At 44.6% G+C, this 13,910-nt stretch overlaps 1 protein-coding gene across 1 annotated transcript in view; it reads right to left on the bottom strand.

The window, feature by feature from the left end:
* Positions 1-9,336, bottom strand: part of Elovl2 (ELOVL fatty acid elongase 2) — a 19,415-nt gene extending 10,079 nt beyond the window's left edge. Inside the window, exons 1-3 of the mRNA XM_004628362.3 lie at positions 9,275-9,336; positions 4,906-5,093; positions 2,105-2,182 (exon numbers count right to left, since the gene is read on the bottom strand). Of these exons, the coding sequence (XP_004628419.1) occupies positions 2,105-2,182; positions 4,906-5,093; positions 9,275-9,290 (282 nt within the window). The 5' untranslated portion in view covers positions 9,291-9,336. The remainder of the gene's footprint in view (positions 1-2,104; positions 2,183-4,905; positions 5,094-9,274) is intronic.
* Between the last annotated feature and the right edge of the window lie 4,574 nt (positions 9,337-13,910).

Here is a 13,910-nt window from a genome sequence, read left to right as displayed (position 1 = left end):
AAAAAAAAAAAAAAAAAAAAAAAAATTCCATGAAGTTCATATATGTTACCTAGAAAACTTCAAGGAAAAGAACTTGAAGACTAAGTATTTCATTAAGTTCAAGTGTTATAAGCACTCCAAAAATTTATCACCAGGCATTGAAGGGTTGTGACATTTTAAAGTTTATACTATTGCTTATTGATAATGTATATATTTTAATCATAGCAATTTTCAAACAGGTACTAATATGGGGAGAATAATATGAGCACTGAGTCTATCAGTGCACTTTAAGAAATTTCAATAGGATTCCAAAGTATTTTTCTCCATTCCTATTTTCTTTTGAGGGGGAGGGAAGTGTACATTAGAATCAAATCCAGAATAATTTTATCTATAAATTGTGCTGCCAACAAGACTTTTGGTTGTTTTAATATAACCAGGAAGCAATTATCTTGTCTAGCAAGATTTCTTAATATCTTCTAATAGTGTTCAGATTTTCCAAACTGTTACAACAATGTCAAGTCTGTAATCACTAACAGTTCCCACTCTTGCTTTTTCCCCAGTTGTGTAGAATTCCACACATACGGATTTGGATGCCTGTCTCCTCCCCGCTTTAATTCTGCATCAAGCAGAGAGATGAGACTAAGGTGCCATTCTGCTTTCTGCTGGCCAGAGCAGCTCCCAGGAGGCTCTGTGTGCGGCTCCCGCAGCACCGCACTGCAGAAGATGCACAACTTCTGGCTGTCCGAACTGCACTCAGAGTCGACATTGAGCTCATGTGTTAAACATCACTAGCACGTCTGCAGGCCACTCCCACCCAAGTCTCACCACTTACAGTGACTGCGGTCTAGATCCATGATTGCATGGGAGATACAAAATGTGGTTTTCTGATCCTGTTTTCACTTACCTATTTTTCTCTTCCACCCAGAATTTGCCTTGTTTATCTATTTGGAAGCTCACAAATAAATGGCAATTAAATGTTTAATTCTTTTACTTTTTGCTTACAGGAGTTTGTATTCTAGCAACCCTCAAAAGGTAAGTGGTTTCTCAATGTAAAGTATCATCTTAAACATGTTTTTGAAAATAATATATTTTGTATGTTTCTAGCACTCAGACTGCCTCATCTTCAGCCAGGGATTGTCCTTTTAGGGTGGCTTCTCCTGTTGTCCTGACCATACCAGTCATGAAGAGCGTCTGTACTTTGGCTTGTTAGATCTCCTGGGTTTATCTCAAGTACATTTCCAGGCCTAAATGGGAATTACCTACTCCTCTAAGAGCCTTACTTTTTCTGGTAAATAACTGTACTTAGAGAGCAGATCTGGCTTATTACCCTGGACTGCCATAGACTACGTAGGTAATTTCTAAACTATGTCTTCTCAGTTTATATCTATGATTACTGAATGTTTACTGCACAGTTGCCTCTTCTTTTAGATACTAGTTGCTTAATGAATGGTATTACTTCACAATACACACACCTCACCCTGCAATGTTTAATAGTCTCTGAACAGCAATAACCAGCATTCACAACAGCAACCAAAAACTTACCGACTTCTTTTAAGATATATCCCATTAGGGATGTCTACTCAAAGTGCTGTTGTAAGCTCCCTTGAGCAATTTTCCATAAAGTTACATCACCACTATATCAGTGTATGTGTGCATTTTACATTGTTTCTGACTATTTTAGGAGAGGTTGTCCTGCTTCTTTTTAACACTGATTCCAATACAAATATAGCCCAGGACACACTGAGAAATCCAGCTTCCATTCCTGTCCTTTCGGTCCTGTTCCCCGTCTTTATTAGCTTTTGGTTTATCCTGCCATGGATTCTTTTTAAAAATACAGAAAGTAAATTTACATATTGTTTCTTGCACAAAATGTGATCTGCATGTGTGTTTGCTTCACTTGAAGTCAGCAGGAGACGGTCACTTAATGGTGGAGAGGCTGGCCTCGTGGTCGCGACCCAACCCGCGCAGCTGCCTCTCCTCAGCAGGCAGCTCCGTTGCCCCACATTCCTCCAGTGCTGGGATAGGAATCCCGAGGAGCCTCCTCCCAGCCCGTCCTCATTCTGGAGGCAGAGTGCGCAGCCCTCCAGTGGGAAGCAGCTCGCCACACTGAGCTCTGGACGCTTACCCGGACATCAGCGTCTCCCGCGCTGTCAAGATTCTGGCACTGGAGGTTGTAGCCACCTCCCCAGCTGGACAGAATGAGCTGCCAGAGAATCAAGAGCGAGGGAAATCAGCAGAACTGGGACGCAAACTGAATTCCCCGCCGCGCCTCTTGCATCAAGCCGAGGTCTGAGTAGAGGCATCACAGAAGTGGAGTTTGACTGTTACCTCAAACACATAAGGGGTTTAAGTTTTGGTGCTAAATTGATTTTTTGTTTTGTTTTGTTTTTAGGGAAGGGTCTACAGGGTGTTCAGGGTCTCACTACTAGATTGGACTCGTAGCACTTCTCCTGTTTACAGCCTCCCAAGAGCTGGGATTACAGGCGCACACCACCACACCCAGTCTTAATTGTCATCTCAGCATGCCTCTGGGGTGGGGCTGGCATGGCAGGCCAGGGGATTAAACCCCTAACCCTTGCACTTGCTTGCAAGCACTTTAATCTGCTGAGCTATCTGGCCGGCCAAAAAGCTGAAATTAACAGTTACAATCCTTTGTAGATTTTATTTCTTATCATTTACATCCATCCAAAGTAAGAAGATCTATCATTTGAATAACAAAATTTGTCTATTCACTCATCCCTTTCTAGTAAGAAAATGTAGAATTAAATGAATATAAATAAATATGAGGAGGTTGGCATGGTGGTACACACCAGCACTCTGGAGGCTGAGGCAGAGAGGATTGCTAAGAATTCAAGGCCAGCCTGGTCTGCACAGTGAGTTGAAGACCAGTCTGGACTACAAAAAAACCTTGAGAAAATTAGCCTTTGTATTTATTGGAATTTTAAAAACCAACCTCAGGGCCAGGGAGATAGCTCAGTAGAAGAAGCGCTTGTCTGGCAAGCACAGGGTCCTGAGTTCAATCCCAGGTACCACCACCAAAAAAAAAGAAAAGAAAAAAGCTCAAAAGTTCATTGTGCTTATGCTAATTAATCAAACAATTTGTGTGATTAGCTGATTAACGTTTTTTCCTCCATTACTCCTGAAAAACAATAAAAGCTCCATAAAAATCTATGCTTTTTTGAGTTCATCTTTTTCGTCTAAAGTTTTTTGTCTAATGCCTGGAACACAGTGCTCAGTAAATATTTACTGACTAAATGATTTGCTTGGTATAACCCAGCTTAGTCAGACATGGTGGTGCATGCCTGTAACCCCAGCATTCTGGGAGGTGCAGGCTGGAGGTATAAAGTTCTAGCCCAACCTGGGCAGTTTAGTGACTTAGACCCTGTCTCACAAAATAAAAAGGGGTACAGGATGTAGCGCAGAGTGAAGGCCCTAGGTTCAATCCCTAGTACCTCAAAAGAAAAAAAAAATTACACAGCTACTAAGTATAGAAGGATGATTTGGATCTAGGCTTTCCACATCATGAGAAAATGCTTATCCTTTGCTGAAAATTGCACAAAAGAAGTTCTCTTCTGTAAAAATGTAGAATTCCAGAATATAAGGTACTTACTTAAGGTGTGACAGGCAAAATACCTAGTATTCTTTGTTGCCTTACAGATGTATATATATATTTAGCTCTATTAAAACATACATTGAACATTCAAAAGATGAACTGCTAAGTAGCGTTTAGACTGTTCTAGACTTATGAGGTTTCACTGTTCTGATGTATGTCTCTTTTCTTCTAACAAAACACCTGTTAGCTAACTCAATTATAATGAAAGATTACCATGGCAGATGAATCCAGTGAAAGAGGAAAAAGCTGGATTTGTCTGCTGGGCTCTGCCGCTAAGTGGGTCACTCCCAGGTCCCCTCTGGGGGCTTTATTCTCCTGCTCCTGACTGGGAACCAGCAAGGGCTAAAAGGATTCATGAGCACTTCTTAAAGGACATCTACATTTTTTTTGTTGTTGTTGTTGGTTCATTTTTCAAACTAAGAGGCAGGTTAACGTTATACACAAAGATTAATTTAAAAAGTCTGTAATCAGGTCTACAGTAAGCAGTTCTCGTCTGCTTCCATGTAACACCGTACAGTGTCAGGCGCATCAGTGAGCACCCAGGTAATAGGATTCTGGAGTTGTTAGCACGCATTTCCTGACCCCAAATTGTGTCTCCCGCACGCTAACTCGTGACAGATTCCCTCAGAGTGTCATCCCAGCATTTAGATAATGGCATTGCCATTAGGAAAATATTTTTTTAATTCAAGGATAGTAAGGACCATATCAGTAGCAGCCATTGATGACCTGTGTGAATGATTTTCTACTAACTTAAAGACTTTGTTTTATTCCTTTGCCTGTGTCTTTTATTTGTGCCGCAGCCCATAATTTCTGCCCTGGCACTATACAGTTGCATAAGCGTGACTGGCCAGGCAGGGCAGGCAGTACTTGCTCTTACAGCCCAGCGGCTTTCGGAAGGCGGCTGGTGTGCTGTTTAAGGCAACATTCACATTTGCACCCCTGCTGGGTTAAGTGAGTTTGACTTTTGAGTTTAAATACCCCGCATCACTATATATTCTCAGGAAAATTACCTAATTTTTCTAAGCCTCAGTGCTATTTGTAAAAAGGAGAAAAATTATAGCACATGATCTTTAAAAGCCTATTTAAATCTAAATTGTGATTTAAAAAAAAGACCTATATTGGGGTAAGGGAAATTCAAGTTAGAAACAAGGACTTACAGGACTCTGTGAAGGAATAATACCAGAGCCCGGAATAATGGGTTGCTGAAGTCGTACAGACGAGTACTGACAGTAACTCTGGAGAGTTCTTTTAGGCCAGATGGGATCACGTCTGCAGTAGCTCAATTTCTGACTCCATGGCCCCCCACCACTTACCTCCACCAGCATATATGCAGAGAGCAGTGTGATTCCGAGGTTATACAACGTGAGGGTTCCCCTGAGAGAAAGAGCAGGTCTGTTCTTCATATATTTATTACCCAGCCATATTGAAAGCAGATATATGACAGTGAGAAAAAAGGTAGGAAGGTAGGAGTCCAGCATGAACCACCCTCTGACTCGAGCATCTGAAAAGAAGCACATATGGAGAATCCTGAAGAGCCACACTCCGCTCAGCCAGCAATACTGACACCTGTATTCTGTTTGTGGGGCCACCTGCCTCATCCTCAGGGAATGTGTTCCAAGGCCCCCAGTGAATGCCACATTCAATGTCCCTTCCCCATACAAATTTAGTGCCCTTTTCATCTTAACTAAATACTTAACCATGCACTGTGGTTGTAACTTTTGCAGTCTGAGCTGTACCAGCAAGACAAACATGGATTTCTTTGTCCTTCACAATTCTTACTATAGATCTTAGCAACTGCAGCCCTGGACTTTTTCCTTGCTGAGAACTTTTACTTTTTCATTTAAAGGAAGCATATTAGGTGTTTTTCATTTTGCCATATCCAAATTGCTAGTATTGCTACTCTTGCACACTGGAGTCATTGTTAAGTAAAATAGGGTCACTTTACTGTGAGGAGCTGTGGATTCTGTGGTCCACCTCACACCGAGAAGGCTAAGGGACTACCGTGCAGCAGTAGAGACTGCATGGGTACCCTGGGTGCTGCAGGATGAGACAGTGAGACCTCATCCTGCTACTTAGAGCAGTACGTAACTCAAAGTATGAACTGCTCTTTCTAGAGTTTTCCATTTCATATTTTCAGAATGCAGTTGACCTCTGTTAAGTGAAACTACAGAAAATGAAACTGCAGATAAGGTGTACCTAACAAACACAACAGGGTAATGTTGAATGATACAGCATTAATCCGGCTTTGGGTTGGAATTCAGAGGAAGCAAGTCGGGGCTGAATAGTTGAGGAAGGTTTCATGGAGCAGGCAGCGCTTACACTCTTGAGCACTGAATGACCAAAGTAATAAAAGGGGGAACGTGAGCTACCAAGTACTCACATTGGAAGAGTTCTTGCACTTTAGTTTAACTCAAAATGAATTGAGGACTACTGCCATTTTATGGATAAAAGAATCTGCAGTTTCATTTTCTATAGTTTCACTTACCAGAGGTCAACTGCATTCTGAAAATATGAAATGGATAACTTTAGTAACTAGCAGAAAGTCACAAAATGGTTGGTAGTAGAGTCTGGATTTAAATTCACCTCTGCCCCGAGACCATGATTCATTGCTGGTTCCATGGGTAAGACTTGGGTACGTAGAGGATGTGATACTGACATTGTATCCTAGTTTCTAAAACCCACATGGGCCAGAATATGCCTAGGAGCATCACACAGTCAACTAGGAGTGGATCTATGAATCCAATCAGAGCAATGAACACTTATGGTACAGGAAGCCTGAGAAGCTAAGGCCAGCAGAGATAACATCCTGGAACTGAGATTCAGAGCAGAAGATGTGTGTGCATCTGCGGTCCAACACCTGGCATGGAACTAATATGAACAGGGAGGCAGGAACCTGGATACACAAAGAGCCTCTCACTCTAGAGCATGAAATAAAAGACTAGAGCCACATTATACACCCATAATCTAACTGGCAACACCTGAAAATAACTCTAGGCCCAAATGACCTTTCTGGTGTTTTTATTTAACGAAAATAATATAGCTCAAAATTAAGTTATGTGCTGTTTTTAATTTCAGCATCAGGCAATGCCTCTATTTTGAGGTGCTGGGGACAGATCCAAGGCCTCAAGCATGCTAGGCAACAGCTCTGCTACTGAGCTACCCCTCAGCCTGGCATCTCCGCTTTGCTATCTGGTTTTCCTGCCTCAGTCCCACACTGGTACACCCCACACTGTCTTAGCCCAGCCTTTCCACAACCCACCCACTCTAGAGATAATTCTGTTTTTATGAGGATAGTGCCTTCTGGAGCTCTATCCCATTATTTGTTCTGGAAACTTCTACCGGTGGTAGAGCAGAGTGACCAGAGTGACCATCTAAGGAACACGCTCAGGAACACCAAAGCTGCTGGCCACGACCAAAACCAGGAGACAGGCTCGAAACAGACTCTTCTACAACCTCACAAAGGGCAGGCCCTGCCAACATCCTGCTGGCCCCAGAACTGTGAGAATAAGTTTTGCTACTGCAAGCCACCCAGTTTGTGGCATTTTGTTATGGTAGCTCTAGGAAATGAACAATGTGGTTTAATACTTAGCTGCTTTCCAATTATTTCAAATATTCTAATTTTACCTCCCCAACTACAGCACATCCTTCATCAAACAGTGACGAGGTCTCATCTCTCTCCTCTGTCTCATGTTCACTTAGCGTTGAGTTAAAGAGGAAGCAGTCATTAAAGACATGTCAGCTGGTGCACCAAGTCAGCACAGACCGCAGCGAATGCGGCACCCGAAATTCTGCTTTGTTGTCACGTTCCTGTCCATGTTTGCTAGTTACAGGTTAACTATGGTTAAGTGCTCCAGACAAGGGGTGAGAACAAGTACTTTCCGTGACGTTTCTTAGCTCTCCATCTGCATTAGGCATATCCCTGAAGTACTGATACACTGTGCACAAGACCGCGCAAGACTAGAGAACGTCTAGAAGTTCACTCGAGGTCCTGCGAGTCAGCTTCAGCCTGGTCTCTTAGGGAGGGAAGAGGATTCGGATGGCTTAGGTGCTAGACACCCTGTCACCATGGAGGGCACATCTGAACCAGCTGTCAGCTGTCTCCTGGTACAGAGGAAAATGTCCACAAAACCATGAAAGCTGAGTAAACAAGCGCACTGCTCTCCCAGCGATGGCCCGTCTGCACCACTCAGGTCACACTGATCTCACTGACGCGGCGGCGGGTCAGGCTGACCTTGGCTCCCGGCAGTTGCTGTTTGCTCTGCGGTGGGAGTCTAACCAGAGCGCCGCAGCCACCATCGGAGCTCCTGTGGCCTGGCGTGAGTGAGCGAGAGAGCGGTGGCGCTGTGCTGAGCAGCGCCCCGTCCACCCCAGCCCTGCGGAGCTCTGCGGCGCGGGGACTCTGCCCTGCCTACCCCCCGGATCCAGAGGAAAAAATAAACTTGACAGTACTTTTAAAAAATCTGTACAGAATATCATGTTACAGCTATATAAATAGTCATTCACTTGGAATAGTTTATAGAGCCTTCAAGAAACTGGGGAATGGCCAATAATCTCTAAAGGATTGAAGATTCTGGCAAACAGAGGACCCTCATTTTCTTCCTCTACTCTCTCCCCCAAACAGCACTGTAGAAATAACTTGTAAAGAACCCCTAGTTTTCCACAGGTTCGTGAACCAGTGAGGCTTAAGTGAATATAAACATTTTGTCCGTAACTCATTTGCAAACCATAGCACTACGGTGGTCCCAGAGCTGCGGCCAGCTCTGGAGTGTTTGGTATGGGCCTCCTGGCTCCTGCCCACCTGGGCCCACAACAAGGCGTGTGAAGGAAAGCAACAGGCGGAGGTATGAGAGGGCCTGTTTTGAGGGGACGGCTGTCTGAGAAAGTAACATCTGATCCCTGAGGTAGGAGGGAAGGCGCTGGCGAGAGTGACACCTGGGAGGTAGAGGGGGACGTCCAGGCTCTCCGAATGGCACATAAAGGAACCGCATGGGTTTGAGGAATTAAAGGCTGTCTCAAGTGGCTGTGACTAAGGGAAGCAGACTGGTATGAGGTGGAAGAGGTGGCCGGGGTGAGACAACTCAAAGGCCATGTCACGGAGTTTTCCTTTCACCTCACAGCAGTGGAAACACTGTGAGTTGGAAGGGAGATTACCAGAGTGTGATTTAGTTCTTCAGAATATTCTGGCTGACAATAAACGGCTGGAGGCTGACAATAAAAAGGCTGCTGTAGCCCAAGTAAGAGGTAATGGAGGGAGTGCTGAAGACTGCTGTGATCATCCGATGGGCCAAAGCACAGCGAGAATACAGTGAAAGGAACTGGCAGTGGCATGGAAGGCAGGACTTCTTGGGTGACTGCACATGCATGGAAGGAGGAGGGGGCAGCAGAGAAAGAAGAGGAACACAGCCTCGCTTAGAAGAAAGCCACACCTTTGGCTCTGCAGCCAGAGGGACACTGGAAGAAAGTCACATACTTCATGCACTCCTGCCTCCTGCTACTCTTTCATCCCAGGACAGATTGAGCAGGAGCAGAACGGGCCCGCAGGATGTTCTGGGAGACATGTAAAAAGGAAGCTGAAGTTTCTAAATGTCACATTCCCAGGACATCAGAAATCAGTCCTTTTATCCTTTTTATGCCACTCTTTCTAAGCTCTTTCCACATGATGTTCTCAAGTTGCTCACTCACCTCGAGGTCCAAACATATTGTCCAAAAAGGCGTTGACTTCATCATCGAAGGCCTTCAGATGCTCCTGAAGAGAGAGAGAAAAAATTAAGTGATTTAAAAATAATTCTTAGGGCTGGGGAGATAGCTCAGTGGCATAAGCACCTGCCTGGCAAGCATGAGATCCTGAGTTTAATCCTTGGTACCAAAAAAAAAAAAAAAAAAATGAAAGAAAAAAATCAAATACAAGCAATAAGGAATGAAAAGGGTATAATTACCACAGACCCAGTGGAAAGGATCATAAATTTGAGTCCAGCATAGGCAATTTAGCATGATACTGTCTCAAAACAAAAAAAAAAAAAAAAAAAAAAAAATTCTTAAGGCCAGGCATGGTGGCGCACACCTGTTATCTCAGTGCTTGGGAAACTGAGGCAGGAGGAACACCATGAGTTCAAGGCCAGCCTGGATCCATGATGTGTTCAAAACCAACCTGAACTGCACAGCAAAACCCTGTCTCAAAAAAAAAAATCTTAAAACAAGATACCACCAGCATGCACTTACAGCCTCTCCAGGGGTCACAGCTTCAAGGAGTTCTAATTGCAGAGACTAAGGGAAGTGGCCAGAGAAGGCAGCGCCTCACTTGGTGCAAGCTTGCAAAATTAAGGAGGAAACAATTCCTCTTTCATTTCCAGGCAAAAGTTGTCCTGGAAAACAAACTTGGTGCATTCAAACCCTGAAGGATTATTGTCCTCAATTCCACTTACCTCTAAAACTGTTTAGGGGCAAGTCTGTCCCATAAAAAACTTCCTTTGCGGCAGTTAACAAGCACTGTGTGTGAGCACCAGGGAAAGTCTGTGACTGCAGGACAGAAATGCAATTTTTAAAATTTAACTGTATTGTTTTTCAGGAAGCCAAATCTACAGGCTTAGAGAGGACTTGCTTTTTAAGAAAACTGAACACTGTACTGTTTTTCTATTACATTTATGTTTGTATATCTATCTGTTCACATTGTACTTAATATTATAGAATGTCATGTGGGTGTACCACCTTAGTCCTATGAAGATGGGACTGGAATATTTTTGCTAAGAATCTTAGGATCTTTAAGTTGGCCTCTGGCAACTAGATCTCGCTCCTATTTATGCTCCTCTGTTCTTCTCCTTAAAATATCTGCTAAGGGTTCCTGAGCCCTGGCACGCAGGTCTAGCGTGCCTGCTGAGCCGGGGGAGAGTCTCCAGGACTTTGGGCTGGCAGGCTGGTCCTTGGTAGTGATCTGGGTGTCTGGCCGTGGGAAACTCACGCAGACCAGCTCTGGATTCAACCGCTAACGTCCACTGGGGACCCTGAAGCCCTCTGGCAAAGTGTGAGAGCCGAGAGGAGAAAATCACCCCCACGCATCTGAGGAGAGGACGTGTACCCCGGTGACTGGCACAGCCACGCGCCTCCTTTTTATGTCGTTGATCCCAAGAGAAATTTAAAAGAAATTTAGGTTAGGAACCTTAGGAAGCTTGGGAAAGAGGATAAGGATAAAAGACTAACATTCAAAGCACCTAATACTGTTAGCCAGTGTGCAAGGAAGTTTGTTTTCCTTATTGCATAATATCTCTATAAAACTATTTCAGTTATAAATCAAGTCAGTTAGGTATTTGATACAGCACGGCCACGTTTGGCTTCCAGGTGTGACATCTCAGGTGCCCTCTGGGTTTGGGAAAGCCAGCTCCCTAACATCTCAGCATGACAGGATCCCTCTGTGCTGCTGCTGAGGAGGGGCAGACCTGCCCAGAGCCCTCACTCCTCAGTGAGGAGTGGCAAATAGCGGAGCGGACACCTGAGACATCTGCCATTGCCACATCCATGAACAAATGTTTAAACCTTTCCAGTTTGTTTGCGAAGGTTCAAAATCCATTTTACAACATTTCCAGAGCTAAGAAAACTAATCAAAAGGTCACAAAGCTTGCTTCATCTCTATATACTTACAGAAGTTTAACAGTGAACGAAGAAACAAAAGGAAATATGGAGAGAGCACAGGTGAACAAGATTAATACAAAGCGCATCCCTTTCATTCATTAATGTATTCAGTAACCCATTACCTGAACTGGCTCTATGCAAGATTCTATGCTAGCACAAAATCAAGTGATTTTTGCAATGTGCATAGTTTTCAATCTAGAGTGACAAATTAAAAATCCCATTATGAGACATTTACAGGGAATGGACTACAAAAGGATAGAGAAAGGCACTTTAATTAAAATCTCTTGAGAAGACTTTCAGAAAGAAATGAGGTTGTCACTGAATTTTGAGCGACTGCAGGGCATTGTCTCAATGGAGAACAAAAGAGCACATCAAGGAGAAAAATTCACATCTAATACATCGTAAGGCAAGATGCACTCAGGAAGTGTTTAAGGCCAGGGTCTCCAAGTAATGCAACAGCAGCCAGCAGTGGGAAACCAGAAACCAGATAAAAATTACTTTTGCATTTCTAGACACATGGTTAGCAATCAAGTAGTCTAAAAAGGCAATGGTCAACCAAAAGAACCCTGCGGACACTGAGTTAGTACAAGGAAAGCGCAAGAACAGCAGGTTACAGGGTTAGCCGGCTGAGTACGAAGGCTAGCTTCCGAGTGCAGTGTGGGAGGGCGCAGAGCTGTGCGTGTGTGGGGAGCAAGCTGGACAGCTTCCCAAGATTAACACCACAGGCCAGGGGCCCAGAAAAGCCAACCAGGTCCACACTGCGCTGCACTCATTCAGACAACTGAAGTGGCTTCTGTGTGTGTAACTGTCAGACATTTAAAGAAAAAAGATAAAGTGGTTGGCTCAAGATTTCTTAAATTGGGAAAACAAAACATGCAAAGGGCTATCACAACTGAGAGATGCCTAGAACTGCCGCGGTGATGAAAGACACTGGTGTGGAGACGGGGTGGACTTTCCTTACGGCAAGGCTCTGGGAATATTAGACAGGACAGGGACAGCACTGTTTCTGACTGCAGTGAGACAGGTCCTGTCCGGAGCTCCACATGCTGTTGGACCATTCTGTGCTCTTCCCTTGGGCACACCCTTCCACACAGGAAAAACGTCCTCTGAGCCAGATAGCCATGCCTAGCAGGGCCACACATGCCCTCCTCAAACGGTTCCCAGTTCCATGGGCCCAAAATTCTCAGCAAGCAGGGCTGCCCTGCCTCCGCACACCCGCACTGCTGCCAGCACCCCAGCTCGCCTGGGCATTCCGAGCACCTCTGCTCCAGGAAGTAGTGCTACACAAGCCCCAGTGAGCTGCTGCACCCGCTCCCTCTTCCATCTCAGGAGAAAGGCCTTTGGAGGTACCAGCGAGCAACTGGATCCGATGAATGGAGCAGACGTTACAGAAATCTGAGGCGGTCTTCTTGACCAGGGACCACACAGCTCCCACGAGACACTGCTTCTTCCAGCCACCAGTTTCTGTGAGTGCTTGGGGAAGAGAAAAGCCAGGATGTGGCTCTGAGATTTCTGCCACCATGACACTGACTGGGATTCCTGTCCATCCCTGACAACAGCAGCCAGAGGCCAGTACAAACCAGGACATCTTAAATGGGAAGCCACTTCCAGGTGCTCTTGAAGGTGACAGCAGACCTTCTTCCTACCTCCCCTTGGGTCCCCTATTTTTAAATGCAGCTTTTAGTATTTGCCTTCCATAGCATTATAAGTTCTGTATAAATCAGTGGTTCAAAATCACAATGCTCATTCTATTTTGTTCATACTAGTTTCATAGAGCATTTAAAAGATAGTCAATCTTTTAGAGTAGCTATTCTCACTGCTTTCAAGTTCACTGCTTTTTAAAAACAGAAAAAAAGAAAAACTATCAATATCACAGAACAAACTGCGAAGTTGGAATGGAGGCAAAGCGTCCACAGTTTTACTTTCTTCCCTTTCTTTATACTTCAGAGTAAGCTAAGTCTGGACTGTTCAGTGAAGCATGTCAGGAGCTGGGATCTGGTCAGCTTAGCACAGGAACATCACAGTCGAGACTAACCTGGCACAAAGCTCCCAGCCGCCAGAGGCCCCAGAGCAAGGCTGAATGGCGCGGAATGAGAGCACAGGGGCGCTGTTTCCCTTAGGGAGCAGGGAGGCCACGAGAGTACCTTCTTCACACACGAGTCTTTATGGTGCTCTAGGGCTCAGGACGCCCATCACATGCGGAAACCCCTTCTGAGGACTCTTAGAGGATTGCTCCCAGCCAGGTTCTCATGTATTTGAAGAAAGTAAACATGTACGTGAATTAAAAAAGGAGGAGGTTTAGAGGCTGTGTAAAAGCAAACATCCAAAAATACGATTCCTCGGCTGACTGCACACACTACTTATTCACAGCGTACGTGGCATCCGTAGCTGCCTTTCAGGGCCTACCTGCTCAACTTCCCTGCCTTCTCAGTACCGTCTTCTGGAAAGCCAGGAACTAAGCAAGGTAGGCAGCGGGCAGAGTCTTTAGTCAGGCATGGGAACCCTAAATTCTTGTCTTTCCTTCGGCTGAAACCATGTGACGAATATTTATACTTGGTCATCATAGCTTAAGATGGACAGCAATGAGCTAGTCACACGGCGAGTAACCCTGGCTACCAGTTTATCAAACACTGTGTGCCAGAAATTCGATGCATACCATCCACAGTTCTCACAATAGCCTTGTAAGTTGGATAAT

Source organism: Octodon degus, unplaced genomic scaffold, assembly GCF_000260255.1.
Source record: "Octodon degus isolate 3935 unplaced genomic scaffold, OctDeg1.0 scaffold00023, whole genome shotgun sequence".
Classification (NCBI taxonomy): Eukaryota; Metazoa; Chordata; class Mammalia; order Rodentia; family Octodontidae; genus Octodon; species Octodon degus.
This window is presented reverse-complemented; position numbering and strand designations above follow the sequence as displayed.